Source organism: Perognathus longimembris, chromosome 11 (assembly GCF_023159225.1).
Source record: "Perognathus longimembris pacificus isolate PPM17 chromosome 11, ASM2315922v1, whole genome shotgun sequence".
Lineage (NCBI taxonomy): Eukaryota > Metazoa > Chordata > Mammalia > Rodentia > Heteromyidae > Perognathus > Perognathus longimembris.
In genome coordinates this window covers 30888699-30911124 of record NC_063171.1, presented here as the reverse complement: position 1 = coordinate 30911124, position 22426 = coordinate 30888699, and the positions used below count along the sequence as shown (strand labels likewise).

Below are 22426 nucleotides of genomic sequence, written 5' to 3'. Positions count from 1 at the left end.
ATAGCTGAGTCACTGGACAAATAGATTTTAATTTTGATGATTACCAGATTACTTTTCAAAAAAGGGTGAAGTAATTTATATTCCCACTGAAAATATAAGAACGTCCATTGCCCCATGGGATATTGAGTATTATCACACTTCTTCATTTTACCTTCTACTAGATATCAGAAAAATGGAAATTTAAATTTTTAGCCTGAGTGTTTTATAATAACACTTAAAAAATGTCAAATACCTTAATTGATAAACGTAAGAAACTACTTTGGAAGCTTTTAAAATAACATGCTTTAAAACAGGGTTAACCTGTGTATTTTACTAAATGAGTCTTTGCCAAAGTCTTACTTTAATGATATCTAAAACCTTATATTGCTCAATATATTATTCTTAATGTTACTTGATCATTAACATTACATTTTTATATGTAAAAGCAATTATCCTTGATGTTATATATCTATATAAAGGCAATTAAATGTAAAATTCTGACTCCACAGAAAACGTAAAAGCAAATAATTTTCAGTTTTAAAGTGTAAGCTTTTAGGATAGTCACATTTTTAATATTAGAACATCTTCATTTATATATTCACAAATACTTTCTATACCTCTCAATTAATCTGCATATAATACATTAAGCATGTGAGGAACACAGGTATATATTACCACGTTAAGCAAAGACAGCATAGTAGTAAAGCCAGGATTGATTTTGTTTTTTCTTTGTACTCTTTTTCTACTATATGTAAAAATACCATCAAAGGGAATTTGGATAAAGGAAGTAAATTCGTCTTTCAAGTGACTGTACCAAATACAATATTTTGAGCATGTATTTACTGGCAATCATTCTTTGATGTAACACTGCCTTCATTTAGTAGCGAAGTTGTTTTAGACGGTTTAGATAATTTGTCTAAAGTCACAATCAGGAAATGACAGAGATCAGAGTGGCTTCAATTCTAAACATTTTGTGACAGATTTCCAGTTGTCTCCCAGTATTTATTTTCTATCTTTTCCTTAGTAATATAATACCTGGTATTTAGTTAGCCATAATAATGCCATGTCAATAAAAAATATATATTCCATGGAATTTCTTGCAGTTAAAATTTTGACAAGGATATTTGAATAAGTACAAATACCACACTGAAACTTCCAGAAGCCATACTTAAGAATTAAACTCTTCTTTAATCCTGCTCTGAAATGTGAATGTTGTGACACAGCACTTAACAATACTAGGATTCTGAGGACAGTGGTCCATCTTAGCAAGTAGTTGTTACATTTTTAATTGGACATGTACATTCAATTTTAAAATGCCCTTGTTTGTTTAAAAAGAGGAAAGGAAGTGACAGAAGAGACAAAATACTTCAGGTTTCAGCTAGTTTCAAACACTAAAACTTGCCATATCAATTTTCAGGATAATTCATACAAAACCCTGGGTTATTTTGTGTTTGTCTGGCAGTAATGCTCTTGAAAGAGTGCAGACCTTAGAACTGATGAGTCCTTCAATTCATGTGTCCTTATCTGGGCAATCATAGATATAGAAGTATGGAAGAATAGGCACAGATAGAGTCATGAGTCTTACTTATTCTTGAAGAAGTCAATGTAAAAATTATAAAATGTAATAAAGTCTCTTGATAGATGTTTATAAATGTATATAATTTATCTGGCCAGTTGATTTTTTAAATTGCTTTCTTTTCTTCCTAGTACTGGGCTTTATGTGTGCTATGCGATGCTCTCAACCTTTTTGTTTACTTTTTTTTTTTTTTTCCCATTTTGGCAGTCCTGGGGTTTGAACTTCTGGCCTCATGCTTGCTGATCAGGTGCCCTACTTTTTAGTTAGGGTCTTCAACACTAGCTGTAGTTTGAGGACTCTCACTTCTCTGTGTGAGCTGTTCTTGAACTGTAGTTCAATCTCAGCTTCCCTAATGGGATTCCAGGCGTGAACCATCACTCTCCAGTGGTTTTTGAGATAGGGTATTTTCACTATAACTTTGGACTAACTTCAAACTTGAAATCATCCTGTCTCTGCCTCTCAAGTAGTTGGGATTTTAGGCATGCACCACTACTTCTTGTTTTAAAGCTCTTTCACATCTAGGTTTTGCATTGAGAGCTCCTAACTTACTACTAAGCTCATTCATAAGATTTATTTGTAACAGGAGAGCAAAGTCCCAATGTGTCACTGATGCAGAGAATGTCTGACATGCTGTCAAGATGGTTTGAAGAAGCCAGTGAGGTTGCACAAAGCAATAGAGGACGAGGAAGATCTCGACCTAGAGGTAAGTTTTTTTTTGTGTTTTTTTTTTTTTTTAAATTTAAGTCATTGAAAAGCTGGCAAAAACTGTCATGGAAGCCAGCTTATATTTATATTGTATCACCATCTACATCTACAGTAATCCCAAGATTAGTATAGTTTGTCCCTTCTAGATCTGCTGGCCTTTTCTTTTACAAACTATCTCAAAAATAAAAGAATGTGAATCTTAAGCCCTTTTAAAATGTACATTGAAAATGGAAATATGTAAGTTTTATAAATAAGCAAGTGTTCTATACTTGGAAATGTTTAACGAGAATGTGCTGTAGATTTATTTTTTACCCCCACCTTGATTTGACAGCCTCTTTGGTTAATGGTACCAGACCACTAGTGGCTGTTATTGATATCCTGAAATGATCATTGGTTTTGTGTATGTGCAAGCATGGATGTATATGTTCAGAACATTTCTCTTTAAGGGTTGTTATTTAACATTCAAAAATTGGATTTGCATTAACATTTGTTTTTTAAAGGTGGAACAAATCAGGCTGATGTTTCAGCTCTTCCTACTGTCCCTTCAAGTCCTGATTTGGAAGTGGGCGAAACTGCAATGGATATAGATACTCCAGCCGAACAACTTCTTCAACCTTCTACATCCTCTGCAATGTCAGTTCAGCCTTGTTCAGTGCCATCTTCCACGGAAAGCCCTCATTCTACTTTGTTGTCTTCTCCAGACAGTGAACAAAGGCCATCCGTGGAAGCATCTGGACAGCATACACATCATCAGTCTGGTGAGGATTTACTCAAGTAGGCTGTTCATCTGATGAAATTCTGGTAATGAAAACTTCATAGGCTGTTTTGAATTACATCAACTGCTTGGTGTGATAAATAATTAAAATGATTTGTAGTATGTGAACATTTGCCTTAAAATTCAATGAAATTTATGCAAATATCAAGAATTACATGAATTTTTAAAAAGAATAGCAGCAATCTTTAACTTACATAAAACAGTTTTAAAGATAAGGTACCAACAGATGTTTTGACATAGTTTAGTACACTTGATTACTTTATAGACCATCATATTTTTCTAGATGTATTTAGTTTTGAGTCTTTATTGGAGTGACAATGAAAATAAAGTTCATTATAATTAGTCCCACTGTATTTATAATTTTAATTATTTTTCCTCATAATGTTTTATACATTCTGTATAGTGAATTTGATATGGTCTCTTATCAACAACAAAATATACTTTACCGAAATAATTACTATTTACTTGAAAAAGAACACTTCTATCAATTTTTCATCTTCTTTGTACTCAATACTAGTATCCAAAAATAACTCAAATTCTTTGATTATACTATTTTTCTCTTAATGTGACTTCTCATGTTCAACTTTTTTCCCTCCCAACTATGGAATATAGTAATTTTATAGTAGTATTTTTCAGTAATATGTCTGTAGTGTACTTGACATTTTATCTACCTGTTTGTATATGTTTGTATATACATATGTATATATGTATACATGACTATCCACATAAATATAATTAACTAAAATTTTTTTAGATTCTCCTAAGGAAGCATTTTAGATAGAAATAAAGATATTAGCAAGAGATATAGCTAACAATACAGCTGAAAGACCTCTAAAGCAAATACCTATTTTAAAAAATTCCTAACAGCTTAGCTGCTAACGCTGTATCTTTATTCTTCTTTCTCTGTAAACTTATGCCAAATTGCCAAATAAGGGGTGTTTTAAATTAAGCATTATTTTAGCACTGTATCCCATTTTTGGCAATTGATCTTAGTTTCTATATGAGTAGAAGCCAGAGTAAATTTCACAACGGTTAACATTATAGACGTTTTTCCATGATAATAAGCTAAAGCTGAGCTGCAAAATCAAGTTTCCAGATCCAAATTGACAAAGCACAGATTTACACAATTTAAAGGGAAAGAATTATTCTGGAAGGTTTGAGATGTAGAAGCAGAAGGAATTAAGAAGGCTATTTTTCAGAGCAAGTAAGATTGGTAAAGACAGAAAAATTTGAAGGAATAATATCTAGAAATATTCTTAAAAGTTTTAAGCAGTTTCAACCTACGAGGAATATTTTCCCCCTGTGCAGCTTGTGCTTTATCTCTTGAGACACCCTTCAGTCTGGCGCGCGTGTGTGTGTGTGTGTGTGTGTGTGTGTGTGTGTGTGTGTGTGTGTTCGTGTTCCTGGGGGCTTGAACTCAAGACTTGGGTGCTGTCCCTGAGCTCTTCTGCTCAAGGTTAGAGCGCTACCACTTGAGCTACAGCTCCACTTCTGGCTTTTTTGATAGTTTATTAGGGATGACAGTCGTGAGGACTTTTCCCTAGGCTGGCTTTGACCTGAGATTCTCAGATCACAATCTCTTGAGAACCTTAGGATTGCAGGAATGAGCCAGTGGTGCCTGGCCCAGCCTAGCATTTTCAGAGCTAGATTTTCTTGCCTTTATTAGCAACATTCTTTTTCTTCTTAATTTCATTATTTTTTAGATGAAAGGAAAGTAGCCTCCGTAAAGAGAGGTATCTGAAAGAGGAGTCCCCGGGCAGCCTTCTGATTAGCTAGGATTTTAAGCATGCACCTCTACAGCTCAGCTGTTTTTTGTTAATGTTTTTGTTGTTGAGACAGTGCTTCATAGCCCAGGCTGGACTCCAATTTGTGATCCTCCTGATTCAGTCTTTAACGAACAGGAATTACAGATGTGCACTACCACACCCAGGTTAGTGTTTTTTTCTTAAATGCTCTGAGTTGATTCTTTTGGAATTTCATTTTCTTTTTTACTTTTACCATAGATATTTCAAACATTTTCATGCCACATTTCAAATTGCTGTATCTCCAGTGTTTAGTGTATTAAATATTATAGTACTTTTTATGATGGACATATGATCATTGCTTAAATGTTATGTTTAACACCTTTGCTTATAAGTTTTTCAAAAAATTAAGGAAATGTTTTTAACTGGAAAATTACTGAGAGAATTTTTCTTGACTAAACTGAATAATCAGAATGTTTTTGTGTTCAAAGATAGTATCACTGTTAATGAAGAAGTTGATGATATATATCTAAAGGTTCTATCTTTAATTGTTATGACAGAAGCCCTTTCAGCAGTCCAACATTCAACAGTAAGGACTTGTGGATTTTGTTCTGTTTTGTTTTGTCTTTTTCCCAATCCTTTTGCATTTAATACAGCCTAAGTCCCAATGGTTTGATAAATATTGAGAGTTGTCTGTTGGATGAGTGTAGTAAGTAGCAGTGTCAATCATGATTTCTATGAATGTATTTCTATTATGTGTTCTATAGACATAGAGAAAATGAAAACATTTATTTCTGTCTTTACCTATCTTTCTATGAATACCTCTTTGTGTAAATTGTTCATGACTTTTTTTCATATTCCTTTCATTTCTTTTGTCATTTTCATTAGTAAGAAAAGGGGCAATGAGGATGTGAAAGTTGCATGGCAAACACTACCTGTGGTTGAACTTAATTGCTTTCCTCAGTCTACAAGTGAATCATGAAGTAATACTGAAGAAAATAATGACCTCAGATTTCAGTGCGTGCTAAGCAGTATTAAAGTAGCCTGCCTTTCAGTTCATTTGGCTGTCCAAGCAACATGTCATTTTACCCCTTCATGTTTTTCATGCTTTTTTTGGTGTGTGATACTTGGGTTTGAACTCAGGCATTCTGTTTGCTGGGGGGCACTCTTCTTCTTCTTGTACTCCCAGCCCTTTTTGTTTTCATATTTTTCCAATAGGGTCTTGAATTTATGCCCTGGCTGGCTGGACTGAGATCCTTGTACTCACATTCCCTCTTATTGCTATGAAGACAAATGCCTGCCACCACAGTGAGCTTATTTTCAAGATGAAGTCTTTCATACTTTCTGCCTAGGATGGCCTCAAACTGTGATCTTTCCAATCTCCTGAGTAGGATTATAAGTGTAACCACTGGGCCTGGCCATGTCTCTCAACTTTTTAACCACTCATCTTTCTTTTTTCTTTTTGATACCAGCCCTGGGGCTTGAACTTAAAATCCTGAGCATTGTCCCTAAGCTTTTTTTTGCCCAAGGCTAGCACTCTACCACTTGATCCACAGCTTCACTTTCAGCTTTTTGGTGGTTAATTAGAGATAATAAACTCATGGACTTTCCTGCCTGCTCTGGCTTTGAACCATGATCCTCAGATCTCAGCCTCCTGAATAGCTAGGATTACAGATGTGAGCTTACAGATAGCCAGCTTACATTCAGCTTTGTCTCATTCTCAACTGCTGAGATTCACTCACAGTGAAAAGAAAAACATTCACTTTCCTACTATCTAGTCTACTAATTTTCTACCATCTTTACTCATATTGTGATAGAATCAGAAACACATCTTGTGGGCCTTGAACTCGGCCTGGGAGCTGTCCCTGAGCTGTTTAACCCAAGGCTAGCACTCTACCACTTGAACCATTACACCACTTCCAGTTTTCTGGTAGTTAATTGGAGATAAGAGTCTCACGGACTTTTCCTGCCCAGGCTGGCTTTGAACCCTGATCCTCAGATCTCAGCCTCCTGAATAGCTAGGATTACAGGTGTGAGCCACCAGGTGCCGGTGAGGAAATACATCTTTGTCAGGTGCTAGTTAGTGCATTTTCCATTTCCTTGAAGCATCTCAAGGACTCTGCTCCTACACTTTTTTTTATTTTTTATTTTTATTTTATTTTTTGCCAGTCCTGGGCCTTGGACTCAGGGCTTGAGCACCCCTGGCTTCATTTTGCTCAAGGCTAGCACTCTGCCACTTGAACCACAGCACCACTTCTGGCCATTTTCTATATATGTGTTGCTGTGGTATCGAACCCAGGGCTTCCATGTATACGAGACAAGCACCCTTGCCACTAGGCCATATTCCCAGCCCTGCTCCTACTCTTTTGTCATTATTAACACCTTGTTTCCTTTCAGACTCATAAATGCTTTTTTTGTCTTTGAAAAATCTGTTGTTAATCTTCTCGAATTCTCCACAGCTTCTCTACTTAATTCTCTACTCCTTTTTTAAAGTCTTCAAAAGTGCTGTTTACCTGTACTATCTCTGTTTTCTTATCCTATTTATTCATCTACCATCTGGAATCTTTTTTTGAATCGCTGGTCCCTTTTTGTCAAAGCCACCACTGACCTACATCTTACCAGATTTAGAGGATATTTGTATTCGATCTCAGTGAATTTTTTTTTTTACCCAGTTGGATTTAATATAGTCTTCTGCCTTCTTGAAACATCTTATGACGCCACATTTGCCTATTTACTATTAATATCACTTTTAGATGGTTTTTCAATAACCATTAGTGCTTCTTGTTCTATGTTTGAGTGTAACAGTTGAACCCCTGAGTCCTGGCTCTCTTGACTTCTCTATCCTTAGGCATTTATATCATTTCCCCATAGATGTTAATATCTTCTCTAAATGTAAGACTCAGAGGTATATAAACACATTATCAACACTTCGATCTTCTACTATGAACTCGACTCATGTAACTTCTGTTTTTGATACTTCTTTTTAGTTAGTTTTGAACATCTCAAGTTTATTATGTCCAAGCTAAAACTTACTTTAGCCTCATGCCTTTCTTGTCCCCTAATTGATTCCACCGTAAACCTTTAAATGGCTTAATAAATTATAATACTACCTTACTACTTGTTCATTCTAATAACCCATGAATTATCTTTATTCTTTTCCTTTCTTTATGTGCCACACACAATTTATTGGGAAGTCCTATTGGTTTTGTTTCTAAAATATATTTTACTTCTTTTCATCACACTATCATTTGTCTAATTGTTCTTCTGTCATCTTCTCTTGTTCCTTGATAAATTGTTCTTATAAAGTAGTTAGAATGTTTAAGATATTAAATCAAATCATACAGCTTTTTCAAAAAAACCTTCAGAGGAAGCTAATTACATTTAGATCTTGTAAAGTCTATCTAAAAAGAAAGTACGCTCAACTTTTTACCTATTAGAACATACACAGCCTGGCCTGTGCCTGCTACTCTAGCTTTATTTTACTCTACTTTTTTTTTTTTAAATCTCTTGACAATCATTTCTCTCTAGATGTGCCGATTTCCTTTCCACTCCTTTAGTGTGCCAAGTTTCTTTTACCTTTCTTTGCTTTTGATTCTGAACCTAAGTGTTTCTGTGTCCAGCAATTTTTTTCTTATCACGTGGCCGGTTCCCTTTTCTGTAGGCCACAGGTCAAATACTACCTAGAAAAGATCTTTCATAGCCCAAATAGAGTCCTCTTTCTCTTCTACTTTTCATAAAATTTTATATTCCTATATAATCCTGTTCATTTCTGGAAAAGAACTTATAAAATCGTATTTTTCTTATTTTCATTCATTTGTCTTATTTCTCTTACTACACGATGCTGTCATGGTAAGGATATTGTCTGTCTTTACCCTAATATATGAGTGGTTACTCTTTAAAGATACTGTAAAACTATTTTGAGATATTTAGTTATTTTTGCATTGATATAGGCTGTGTAGTATATATTCAGTTATACTTCAGTCTTTAGAGTTTCAGCCCCACTTCATTAACTCTGCTTATTTCCTGTTTGCCTATTTCATAACATCTATGAGAGTAGCTTTGCTTGTTTTGTTGTTGTTCTTTGTTTTTGGACCTTATGGGACTGAGTAGTTTTTCTTAGCTTGTTGCAAAAATATTTTAATTTCCATATCTTTAAGGTTATATGATTCTAGGGCTGGGAATATGGCCTAGTGGTAAAGTGCTCACCCTCGTATACATGAAGCCCTGTGTTTGATTCCTCAGCACCACATATATAGAAAAAGCCGGAAGTGATCCTGTGGTTCAAGTGGTAGAGTGCGAGCCTTGAGCAAAAAGAAGCCAAGGACAGTGCTCAGGCCCTGAGTTTAAGCCCCAGGACTGGCAAAAAACAACAACAACAAAAAAGATTATGTGATTCTATATATAACTGAGTAAGTCAGAATAGGTAATAAATATAGGTAGGATAAAAAGGAAACGATAGCAGAAGTGAAGTGATTACACAATAAAGTATGACCTGAAGAATAGTCTATGTATAGAAGACTACAAAATTGTCTTTGAGTTTTATAACTGAATTAGGAAAATAAATAACACTGTTGTAATTTGAAATCATTTGGTAGAGTTTTTTTTTCACTTATTTACCCTTTGTATTCTTTTTGTTGTTGTTGTTATAAAATAGCTTAATGGAGCTCTTTCTGCATTACAAGCCATCACCCTCTGTATTCTTGAATTTTATTTCAATTCGTCTCTCAGACCATTTGAAATTGTATTCTACATATACATAGCCCAGAATTTAATCAGACATTTTTATTCTTATACATGTTCATTGACTGAACATTTAATAAAACATGGATTTAAAAACTATGGTTATAAAATTGTTTTTAAAGTCAGAAAAAATGTGACTGGGCTGAAATTATATAGATTAAAATGATATATTTTATTTATAAAAAGTATTTCAAAATGTACAGTATTACCTTTTTTCTCAGTAGTACTTACTAGACACCTCTAAGTTGTTTCCTAAACTAAGCTTGGAAATGTTTTCAATGTATTATTTCTGAATATTTCCCACATTTAAAAGCTTCTTTTTGTTGGGTGCCAGTCGCTCTTGCCTGTAATCTTGGCTACTCAAGAGGCTGAGATTTGAGGATCAGGTTGTAAAGCCAAAGCCACTTGAAAGATAGCTTCTCGGACTTTTCTGCCAGGAAATTCAGAGACTCTATCTCCATTTAACCAGAAAAAAATAGTGGACTGGAGATAAATCCCAAGTAGTAGAGTGCCAGCTTTGATTGAAAAAGCCAAATGAGAAAGAGCTCAAGTCTCCCAAGCTAAAGGTCCGGTCTGGCACTTTAATGGTATTGGAGTTTGAACTCGGGGCATTGTGCTTGCTAAGCACAGTTGAGTCATGCCACCCACCACCCAGTCCTGTTTTTGCTTTAGTCATTTTTCACATAGGAACTTACAGTTTTGCCTGGGGCCATCATCAGTTTCTCCTGTGTATATAGCTGGGATTAGAGATGTGAACCACTTTTCTCAGTTTACTGGATGATACAATGTTTTAGCTAACTTCTTTCCTAGGCTTGCTTTGGACCAATCTCTTCCGCTTTAGTAGTGAAGATTGTAGGCACGATCCACTACATCCCGCTCAAAAATCTTATGTTAAGAGAACATTAAGTGAAGTTAGTCTTTCTGGTCTTGTAGTTATAGTTGCATTGTTTCCTTTGGTTTCACTGTAGTATGTTTAAGCAGTATAATTAGAGGAAGTGATAATTTTGCATTGAGTGGAATGTCAGTACATTGAGTGGAATATCAATACATGGCTTCAGTGTAGTGTGTTTAAGCAGTATAATTAGAGGAGGTGATCATTTTGGATTGAGTAGACTATCAGTACATAATACATAAATACATACTTTGGTGGGCTCACCTTGAAAAGTGGAAGGATCCTTATCATTTTAATTAAGCAGACTATGCATACTACAAGTTTAGTTTTTTTACTAATTATATTTTTTCAAGAAATGTACAATAATGTGTGTGTGTGGATTCTTGATTGTTTACAAATGTCTTTCCTCAAATTCACAAATTTATTTAGGAATATACAGAATCATTATAACTAAATTGAGTCCTGTGAAAAAATTACTAGAGGATTATAGGGAATTAAGGACTCTTCAGTACAATATCTCAAAAGCAGATTTTACTAAGCCTGAATATCTAGATTATAGTTTCTTTAAATAGGATTATTGTCTAATCAGACTATGTATAAGCCATGTATTGGTTAGAAATAAGTGTGGAGATGTTAGCCGTATTGGAGAATCTGAAAACGAGGGAAACATGGAAGTCATTGGAGGTTGACCAGTCCCAGTAAGAAAAATGCACAAGGATAACCAGGATAGGAAACAATTTGGGAGTAGAAGAAAGTTTGACTAAGTCCCCCACTACATTAGGCTTAAAAAAATCCTGTTGTCCAGGAAGAAGCCAGTAATGTATTATAAAGGCATGATACAAGGTTAGAACCAGTCACCCTTTGTTGGGTCAACTGTATCTGTTTATCTTTTTCTCCTGTTTCAGTGGAATTAAACCATTATGGTGACTAGCCTGAAACTCTCATATAAAAAAGCAAACACAGAAATAATATTAGTACAGTTCCTGATATTTAGTTGGCTGCTTGTTTTCAAAATTCAAACCAAAGAAACTTATTACATTAGATTTTTAATTTGGTTTAATGTTAACAATTCACTAACCACATATATATTTATAAATATTGTGTTTGTGTATATGTTTTAAAGGATATAATGTCTCTATATATCTTTTCTTTCTTTAATATTTAAACTGCTAAGCATTTTGTTTACCTCAATATATCTGGTTAGAATTTTCAATACTTGCCTGAAAGTTGACTATGGGATGACCCCTTTTTTTTTGTAATTTAACCTGTGGGTGGAAAACTACCATACAACTAGCCTTAAAAGTAGACAAATTCTTCTTCAAATAGTCCCTGAAATATTAAGTGGCTCATAAGATTTCATAACTAAGACTTTGTAGAGTATTAGTGTATGCACTTAGAATCTACTGTGTATTTACTACAATGCCAAATGGTTCTAATGTTGAGAATTCTACCCTCATATTCCATCTTGCAGCTTAAGAGAGAAACTAATGAATTTGGGTGAACTTTTGGGGGTAGTTTCTCTTAAGTAGTATTTGAGTAATATAAATTTTATGATAATTTTCTTTTTTAAATGTACATTGACAAATCACATGGCTATTTAATTTATGTTGCTTTTATGTTGCTAAGAGCATTACTATTATGCTGACTATAAATATGACATCTGTACAGATCTAAAAAGAAAAGACACGTGAGTCAATGTTTGGTTGCCATTGCATTCTTTCATACGTGTCAGTGGCAACTCTTTAGGAAGGACTAAGAATGGAAGACTACCATGATAATGGAATTGTTAATAATATCTTAACTACCAGTCAGCTAATGAAATTACAAGATATATATATATATATACATATATATATATATATATATCTCCTGTATGTTATATTGTAAGTTTTAGCTTAACTACCAGTTGGCTGTTGAATAAAGATAAATACCTCTGGTATAGTTGACTCCTGAGATAAGAAATAGAGTTTTGCTTCCTTACCAAGTTTCTGTAATTTGTTGCTAGAAGTCTGTATATTCCCACTGTCAACTCTCTGTGTCTGTCAGCCTCTTTGCCCATATTCTCTGCCTTCTCTTAGGTTATAGCTGAAGTTTTTCCTGACCTGACCCAAACTATTTTCCTGTGTGTGTTTGTGTGTGTGTGTGTGTGTGTGTGTGTGTGTGTGTGTGTGCTTGCTAAAGGCTAATGCTTTACCACTTGAGCTACAATTCACTTCCAGCTTTTTGCTGGTTAATTGGATATAAGGGTCTAACTGACTTTCTTGCCTGGGCTGGCTTTGGACCACTATCCTCAGATCTCAGTTGCCTGAGTAGCTAGGATTATAGATGGGAGCCATCATCACCAGCCCAAACTCTTGCCTTTTATTCCCTGGAACCCATTTCCTTTGGCTACTGAAGGATATCTTTTCCTGTCCACGTCTTTTCATCCATTATCTTTTCCCCCTCTTCTTCATTAAACAGTATTTTCCCATTAAAGCATAATCTTTCCCAGATTAAAACAAACAGCCCTTCCTTGACTTTCTTCCCCAAATTAAAACACACAGACCTTCCTCGACTATTTCCACTGTCTTAATTTCTCTTTTCTCTACTTATAGTAAGACTTCCACAGATTATTTGTGCTCTCTGTCTCTACTTCATTGTCTTCCTTTCTCATAAGCAGCAGCATGTTTCTAGCACCTGTTACTACATGAAACAGCTTTTTTTGTTGTCATCAATGACTAACATGCTATGAAAGTCAAATGATTGGATGTCAGTTGTATTTTTCTCAGTAGTATGTCACCAGCATCTGATAAAGCTGCTCAGTATATCCTAGACACACTTTCATCAGTTATCATCTGTCACTCAGTTCTTTTAATCTCCTTTCTGGATTTTCTTTCATATTCTTTCTGAAAGGTTCTTTATCTTTTTAAACATTGACATTTTCTAGAGTTCTCTTTGATATATTCTCTGTTATCACTTACTGCGTAGAGAGCTTAAATAACATCACTAGTGATACCCAACTTTTTATTTCTTATGAACAGTAGAGTCTTAGGTTGAGTATTTGTTCCAATTGGATGTCTATTGGTTCTTTATTTCCCCCTAACATGACATCCATTCATTGTTCTTCATTGCAATAAAAGGGAATTGTTTTCTAGTTACTTAGGCAAAAAACTTTCATTTTGCATCTAAACTATCATTAAGTTTTGTTGCCTTTATTTTTGAAATATATCTCATATCTTGAAACACATCCTCTGATGCATTTGCACTTGCTGTTCCTTCTACCTGGATACCCCTCCTCTCTATAGCCACGTGGTCTATTTCCTCATTCCTTTTTCTTAATGGCAGTTTATAAAAGAGAATTCCCAACTAATATGTATAAGACAACAGCTCTTCTCCTTTCATGTGCATATCTCTTTACTGCATCCTGCCAATTTAACTTATAACTGGTATTCTCACTGACTCGTAATACCATGATTGTGTGTGCACAGATGACTGTTTTCCCCTCAGAATATAAACTCCACAGGAATAGGTATTATTTTGTTGAATATTTTATTCCCAAAGCATCATATTAGGCACTCAGCAAATATCCCTTCATAGAGTTTCATGTCATTTTCTTTTCTTCTATATCACTTTTTCTGATAAGGTTTTGTTTTGAAGTTTTCAAAAAGAAAGTTCTACACAAAAAGAAACATTTACCTAAGTATATGATATGATTTTCACTTTTGAAAGAAATCTAGTTATGAGTTGTTTTCAAATGCTTAACTTTCAATCATTTTAATTATCATTTAGTTGAAATCAGTGAAATAACTTAAATTTTAGGGCATAGGTGAGGTAAATTCATTTGTTGTTATTATCTCTTTCCTAATGACATTTTCCTATAAAAAGAAAGATAATTATTCAGGAAATGAATGTTCAATTTAAAATCCTATGGGCTGAGGGTATAGCTCTGAATAAATAGAGATGTGCTTGGCATACATGAAGCCCTAGATTCAGCATTAGCACCATCAGACAGAATAGTCTTTTCTTTATAGAGGACTTTATTGTCAGTATTGGGTTACTTGAATATTCTAAGAAAAATGTTCTATGCCTAATTCACCTTGGTAATGAGAAATATTTGGATGTGTATATGTATAGTTTGTCTCATAGTTGAATGACTAGTAATTCATTGTTAGTATTCCTTTGTGAGAAATACTTTATTTACATTTTCCTTTCTTTAATATATGATTAATTTCTTACTGTTTTCTATTTTATTACTTTCTTTTCATTTTTCTTTTCCTGTCTGTGTCAGAATTCTTAAGGGGGCCTGAGATAGCTTTGCTTCGTAAACGCCTGCAACAACTGAGGCTTAAGAAGGCTGAACAGCAGAGGCAGCAGGAGCTGGCTGCACACACCCAGCAACAGCCTTGTACTTCTGATCAGTCTTCCCATGAGGGCTCTTCACAAGACCCTCATGCTTCAGGTTATTAATGTCAAGTGTCCTTAAGCAACTGGTAGAGTCAATCTTCAGTGCTGCTGCTGTGTAGTAAGATGCTTTCCTTTGCCCATTGAGGAAGAAAGCTAATGTGCTTGCAGCTTGGTTTTCAACATCTTGTGTAAAGGGGCAGACTGGCAGGAGCATTTGCCAGAGACATGATTATAAAATAACCTCTTCTTTGTAATATGTTTGGAGAAGGACACCTATTTGTTACTTTTACAACTGGCAAGCTACTTTCTAATAATTGTCTACTAAATTTTGAGCCTGCATTGATACTTCTGTTGAAATTTCTTATATGCTTAAATGAATATGCTATATATTGTAGGCTCTTAGCTCTTTTCCTTCCCTCCATCCTCATTCATAGATAACCAATATTTTTACATAAACCTAGTAAAGCTAGTTTTAGAATTATAGTGCTGTTTGTTCATACTTGCATGCTGACTCACTGATTCCCTTCTGCTGTAATTTGAGATCTTTTAATATTTTCTTACTCTTTCCACACACAATCAAATACCTCTATGCAGAGCAGCAAAAAAAAATTCCATAGTTTCTTTTCCTGTTTTTCTAGCAGTAAATTCTGATATGATACTAATGACCTGTGCCACTGTGGAGTATTTTAATGGCCCAATTCTTTTGAGATCAGGAAAACTCTTGATGTCCAGTAAATATTTGTTGAGAGAATAATGAAACATATAACACAAAATACTTTGTCTCCTTAGTTCAAGGTAGAAAATAGGTACTATAAGTCCTATAATAGTGTAGGTTTTATAGTAAGGTTGAAATATTCATCTAGGAATGAGAACATGTCTAAGTTCTCATATTCATGTATTCATAATTCTTTGATATACTTTGTTCTGCTACCATAAGGAGTGAAGGAATTGGGTGTTAATTACTTTGGGAACACTGATATAGCCTCTTGAAATTAATATATATGGTATGTGAGTAGATTTGGATGACCTCTACTGCATAAATACCTGTTTCAGCACATGCTATGGTAGAAAAAACACATTGAGTAATACTATGGTAAAATACATTTAAGTCTCTTTAATGCAGATAAGATATTTGAGACAAAACTCATGTATTGAATTTATAAAAAGAATGTTTAATCATTCGTTAATAAAGCAGTTTGGTATGATTTCATACTGTATATAATAGCCTGGCCAATGTGTTCTGAAAGCAAAAAGAAATCACGAAGCATACAGACTAATGAGAAAGAAAATAAAATATCTTAACATATATTTTAAATGCCAAAATTTAATGGTAACAAACAAGTTTTAAAGATAATTGAATATAAAACAAAATTATATTAGCAAGAACATAATAGAGATTAGAAGAACATTTTTTATTTTTATTATTATTATTTTTTTGGCCAGTCCTGGGCCTTGGACTCAGGGCCTGAGCACCATCCCTGGCTTCCTCCCGCTCAAGGCTAGCACTCTGCCACCTGAGCCACAGCGCCCCTTCTGGCCGTTTTCCATATATGTGGTGCTGGGGAATTGAACCGAGAGCTTCATGTGTAGGAGGCAAGCACTCTTGCCACTAGGCCATATTCCCAGCCCCTAGAAGAACATTTTGATACTAGCTATTTCAATACAGCTGTAAAAATTTGAATTGAAGCAGCTCACTTTTTTGCAACTAGAAATTTAGGGCGCTTACATGGTCTTTAAGAAATAAACTATTTTCTCACATCTTAATTATTTTGATTAAATAGTGTATAGATACTATTAAGTACTATATGATACTAGTTGTAGATATTATCTAGATACTAGTATTTGTATTGATCTTTTAATAGTTAAAGTTGAGTAGAGGGAGTCTTCCTGTTTCTAAGTTGAGAAACATAATCTCTCTTCTTCATTAAGTAACACTTTCTGGCCTTTAAGGCTGCTCACATAGCCCAATCTTAGCAGCCCTTACTGCTGTCACCCAGTGTATGTTGATCTCTTTGTCTGAAAGATGATATACTTGGTATCTTACTTGATTAACATTACATTCATCTGAGGCCCAAACAGGTCTAATATGTAACATGTCCTGTATTCTTTTGCTGGCACTATTTTATCCTGTTTGCTCACATGTCACAGGAACCTTACTCATAGTTTAAAGATTTAAAAACAGTTTAATAAGGGACGACTACTAAACTATGTATACTTTGCCCATTTAGTAAAATTTGGATATGAAGGAAAATGAGTTGGCTGGATACAAAATGCATTTCAGACCACACATTATATAAATTGAGGAACTAAATTTAGCACATTCCACAGGGGGCAGATTTTAACTGTCAGTTATAAAACTTTTTGTTTGGTTTTGTTTTTTTTGCCAGTTCTGGGGCTTGAACTCAGGTCCTGAGCACTGTCCCTGGCTTCTTTTTGCTCAAGGCTAGCACTCTGCCACTTGAGCCACAGCACCACTTCTGGCTTTTTCTATATATGTGGTGCTGAGGAATCGAACCCAGGGCTTCATGTATACGTGATGAGCACTTTTTACTACTAGGCCATATTCCCAGCCCCGTCAGTTATAAAACTTTTATATTTAATGATTACATAGAATTTTATACGTGCTTGGTGTGAATAGTAATTAACTCATTCTCCCATGATAGATGTTACCCCCCACTATCAATAGGAAAAACCTTTAAACTAGTTCTAGATTTTAGTTTATAAATAATACAGTGCATGTCTCTTGTATATAAAAAGCATTTTTCACTATTCCCTGATATCTATGGAGTTCCAATAAGTTGTAATGTACCATAAATGATATTTCTGTTATCTTTCTACTTTTTTTTAGAAATTTTAGCAAGCATAGAAAGAATGTGCAAAATATTACATTATCTGACAAAAAATTTGCCCTCTTTTTAAAAACAGTATTCACGGGAATCTTTTGTAAAGGACATGATGTAAGATGAATCAGCAATACCTAAATTCTGTAGGGAAATGAGATTAAATCACTTTGCAGAGTTAATAATCTATGTTTTTAGTGGAATCTAATAGGAAGAAGCCTTATATCAGTGATAATACAGATGGAATATTATCTATTTAGCTGTTAATTTCTGGCAATTGAAGATTAAGACATCATTCCATGGCACCAAATTTTCTGTTTCATATAAGCTAAATAAAAGAGATGTTAGAAAACTTTAAAACAATAGTTTTTCTCCACCTCTTTAACTGTGAACTTTTTCATGAATATACTCTTTATTTTTTTTTATTTTTTATTTTTTATTTTTTTGGCCAGTCCTGGGCTTTGGACTCAGGGCCTGAGCACTGTCCCTGGCTTCTTCCCGCTCAAGGCTAGCACTCTGCCACTTGAGCCACAGCACCGCTTCTGGCCGTTTTCTGTATATGTGGTGCTGGGGAATCGAACCCAGGGCCTCGTGTATCCGAGTCAGGCACTCTTGCCACTAGGCCATATCCCCAGCCCATGAATATACTCTTTAAATTAACAGTCTTATGTAGAAGTTATGGTTCAAAACATGTCTGACTGGTCTGGGGATGTAGTTCATTAGTAGACTGCTTGCTTAGCATGTGGAAGGCCTTTGAGTTTGATTCTCAGCAGTGACATCCCTGCCCCTGGAAACAAAAGGAAAAGTGAAACATGAAGGAAAATAAAGTCATGCATGATCCCTGCCACTTGCTCCTTCTGGTAACCCCAAGGCTCTTCAGCTTTTTGAGTTCTAATTTGAAAAACTTATGTTCTAAAAGAACTTTTGACAGCTATAAATTATCTTTTAAAATGAATTTCCAAAAGTATAGTTTTCATAATCTTTCCAAATGTTTTAGCTTTAGTTTTTATAAGTACTTGATTACTAGGAAATGTGAATAACTGATTTAAGAAGTATAGAATAACTCATTTTCTAGATGGTAAGGAAATCATCATAATACATAAACATAAAATTATGCGGTTTTAAAGAAATCTTATTGCACACCCCAGGCTGGCTTGAACTCAGTATGTAGCCCAGGCTGGCCCTGAATTTAATAATCTTCCTGTCTCAGTCCCCAAGTGCTGGGATTGCCGGTATGTGTTGCCATGTTCAGCTCTGTGATTTATTTTTTTACTCACCAAGTGGTAAACTCTCTTTGATTACATCAGTGCCTAGGTATCAAAGTGACTTTATGTCTGGATGACGTTAGGCAGCTTGCTTAACTTCTATCCCTGTTTCCCAACTAAATTTATTTAAATAATGGTAGCCTGCTATAATCTAGAAGTGGCATAAGGATGAGCTAGATAATATAAAATAATCAAATAAATATCAAATACTTTTTAGTACTTTAAGGAAATTAGTATCTTATTTGCAGTATCTTTCCCTTACCACTTCAAAATGTCCTCGTGTCAAAGCTGTTTAAGGTTGAGTGTTCAGGGCCATAAATGAACCGTATGTGTATTTTTTAAATGGTTTCCCTATAAAGTTATGACAGAGGCATTCAGCAGGCGGCTGATTTTAAGCCCAGCTCTTTTTTTCCATTTCAGATCCCCTGAAGTCATGGGTTGCTGGCTCCTGCTCAGAGTGACAGCACCCTGTGGATTCTGCTGGTACTGGCCCGACCACCACAGAGCCCCACTGGAGCATGGAGCCAGCCTAGAGAGGGTCAGGTAGGAACTGTTTTTTCTCTTTATGGCACGGTTTTACCAATTGGAAAAAAAAAGGGGAACATTTATACCCCCAAAAGGGTATAAACATTGGTGATAATTTTTGAAAAAGGGCTTTTCAAAACTGAGCCATATTGGAAAAAATCAGCACTTAACCCTATCCTGTGCAAGCAAGCCGTATAAATCAGATTCCCCAGTGTTCAAAATGATGGTTGCATTGTGTCACTTCTCAAAGGGTGCATTAGACTCATGTTGTTGGTATATAAAACATTAGACTTTTTATGTAGTTAATAAATTAGATAGGCTGCTGGCTTAGTTCTGCAAGCACTACTTAACTACCTTGAGTTGACATAATTTTTAAGTAGACAGTGCCTTTTTTAAAAATCATTTTTTAAAAAGTTATTGTCAAGGTGATATACAGAGGGGTTACAGATACATACTTAAGGTAGTGAGTACATTTCTTGTCAAACTTGTTACCCCCAAGACAGGGCCTTTTCAGACTGTAAATTGTAATATGCTCCATAGTTTTCAGATCTCTGTACCATTATGTTTAAGTTAATACCATATCTTTGAGAAACAGGAAAGTAGTAATACTAATGTATTCTTTCTTATATGCTATCTAGGTAGTTTATTAGAATTATCTTATTTGTTAAATCTTTACACGAGCACTGTGTGGTGTATAGTCTTATTATCCTCTTTTTACAGATGTAGAAAGTGGGACTTAGACAAGTGAAATACTTGCCCCAGAAGTTGCAGTATTCCAGAGTAGAAAGCTATGTCCAAACCCAAGAAGTCAGGCGGAAGAGTTCTTGTTGTCTGTTAGACTATAATTTTCTTAAGACCTAACTGCAAATTTTTGGAAATATAAAGCAATTGATCTTAAGTATAATACTGAATGAACTTTTGTTTAAAGTTTCTTTATCCCTGCCTTAAATATAATATATTCTAAATATATTTAAATAAATAGGTAACTATATTGCATTTAATAGTAAATTTTCATTTCATATTCAGGTCTTTGTTTTGTGATGGTGCTTTCTAAAAGATAGTTTATAGAGAGATGGAGTAGAGTATGCAAACAACTGAAACAGTTTTGATTAATTATTTTTTTAGTTATTCTGATGGCTATCTTGTTAATGTTTGGAAATACTTCTATGAAATAAGAGTTGCATTGCATTTGTGAATACTTAGAGATATAAAAGTATGTCACTTAACATGTTTCTGTGACAAGAAAATAACCCTTCCAAAAATCAACGAATACTACCAAGATTATAAGTAAGATAATGGCAGTGACTAAAGAGATTTCTTCATTCATATTTGCTTTTTGATATAAAAAACAACAAATAATTACCCAGGAATATGCTATATCTGTGACAGATTGAATGAGAAAAAGAATCCCTTTTAATTACTAGTGCTTTTCTTGTCTAATGTAAGCTTTTTAATATTTTAAGTGCTTCAAAACTGAAAACAATTTTGTGGAGAGGAAAGAATTCTAGATTCTTTATCATTGTATTTCCAGATTTACTCCTTTTATTCAGAAATTAAATAAGATGCACTTTATTTTAATAAGATTGATGCATTCCATAATACTTGTAGAAAAGTAAAAAGATTTCCTGGAGCGTTTATTTATTTATTTATTTATTTTTTTGGCCAGTCCTGGGCCTTGGACTCAGGGCCTGAGCACTGTCCCTGGCTTCTTCCCGCTCAAGGCTAGCACTCTGCCACTTGAGCCACAGCGCCGCTTCTGGCCGTTTTTCTGTATATGTGGTGCTGGGGAATCGAACCTAGGGCCTCGTGTATCCGAGGCAGGCACTCTTGCCACTAGGCTATATCCCCAGCCCCTCCTGGAGCGTTTATAGTTGTCTTTGGACTCTTAATTATTAAATGAGAGAACAAGGAAATATATAAGTCAAAAGGAATGAACTGTGTTTTATGATGCTTTTTATAGGTGGTTTTTCCTAATATTCATTTTACTGATTAACCTTTTTTTTTACTTTGAAGAATGTAATTTCTAAATACTAACTTGTCTGTTCTTAAAAAATAAAGTAGATGGCAGTCTTGAATCCAACTCTGAAATGAATAAATGAGAAGTTTTAAAAAGGAAATTAAATGTACAGATTAAATAACTGAACTATCATCTTTCCTACTTTTTGTGTGTAATGAAGACTTGATTGTTTTGATGAAGAGGTGCTAAGGGCAAGTAAAAGCTATTCAAAATAGTGATCATGCTTTATCAGAAGTCTAGGGAGACAAAAAAAATAGCCAACTTCTAAGATATTAGAAGATGGAAGATTTAAAGTTCATACAGTTGGTATTACTAGCAGGATTTGGATTTCTTAAATGTACAAATGGGAACAGTTGATATAAAATTGGCATGAATTCTGGATATATTGCAGCATCTCTCTTAGCTATGTAGTTAAGGACACTAAGTCTTCACTTAGAACACCTTTTTTCTAGGAATGAAATGTCATTATGAGCAAAGCTGGTGATCAGCTGAAAGTATTTAAGACAAACGAGTAATAGGAATTATTACCTTGGAGGAAGAACTGTGCTTATTATCTACATTTTTCCTTTTCTCTGCTGGGACATTGGGAGCTTCTACAGGTTGAGTACCTCTTTCCTAAAATGCTTGGGAACCAGGAGTAGTTCAGAGTTTTCAGAATTTGGAATATTTGTAAAACCATAATGATATCTTGAGGATGGTACCCAAGTCTAAAACCAAAATTCTTTCTTTCCTTTTTCTTTACAGTCCTGGGGCTTGAACTCAGGGCCTGAGCACTGTCCCTGGCTTCTTTTTTGCTCAAGGCTAGCACTCTACCACTTGAGCCACAGTACCACTTCTGGCTTTTTCTGCTTATGTGGTGCTGAGGAATGGAACCCAGGGCTTCATGCATGCAAGGCAAGCACTCTGCCAGTAGGCCATAATCCCAGCCCTCCTGTAAATCTTATACACAAATTTTGAAAGTAATTTTATACAATATTTTTAGTATAC

General features: G+C 34.7%; 1 protein-coding gene across 9 annotated transcripts in view; it reads left to right on the top strand.

Moving 5' to 3' along the window:
• Positions 1 to 22426, top strand: part of Dcaf6 (DDB1 and CUL4 associated factor 6) — a 109354-nt gene that overhangs the window by 44376 nt on the left and 42552 nt on the right. For 4 of the 9 annotated variants that reach the window (XM_048357951.1, XM_048357943.1, XM_048357949.1 and 1 more), the window contains exons 9-10: positions 2139 to 2258; positions 2761 to 3018. In XM_048357951.1, coding sequence (XP_048213908.1) covers positions 2139 to 2258; positions 2761 to 3018 — 378 coding nt within the window. Of the gene's footprint in view, positions 1 to 2138; positions 2259 to 2760; positions 3019 to 14676; positions 14848 to 22426 lie in introns of all 9 variants that reach the window. The other 5 variants (XM_048357942.1, XM_048357948.1, XM_048357946.1 and 2 more) reach the window with 3 other exon arrangements.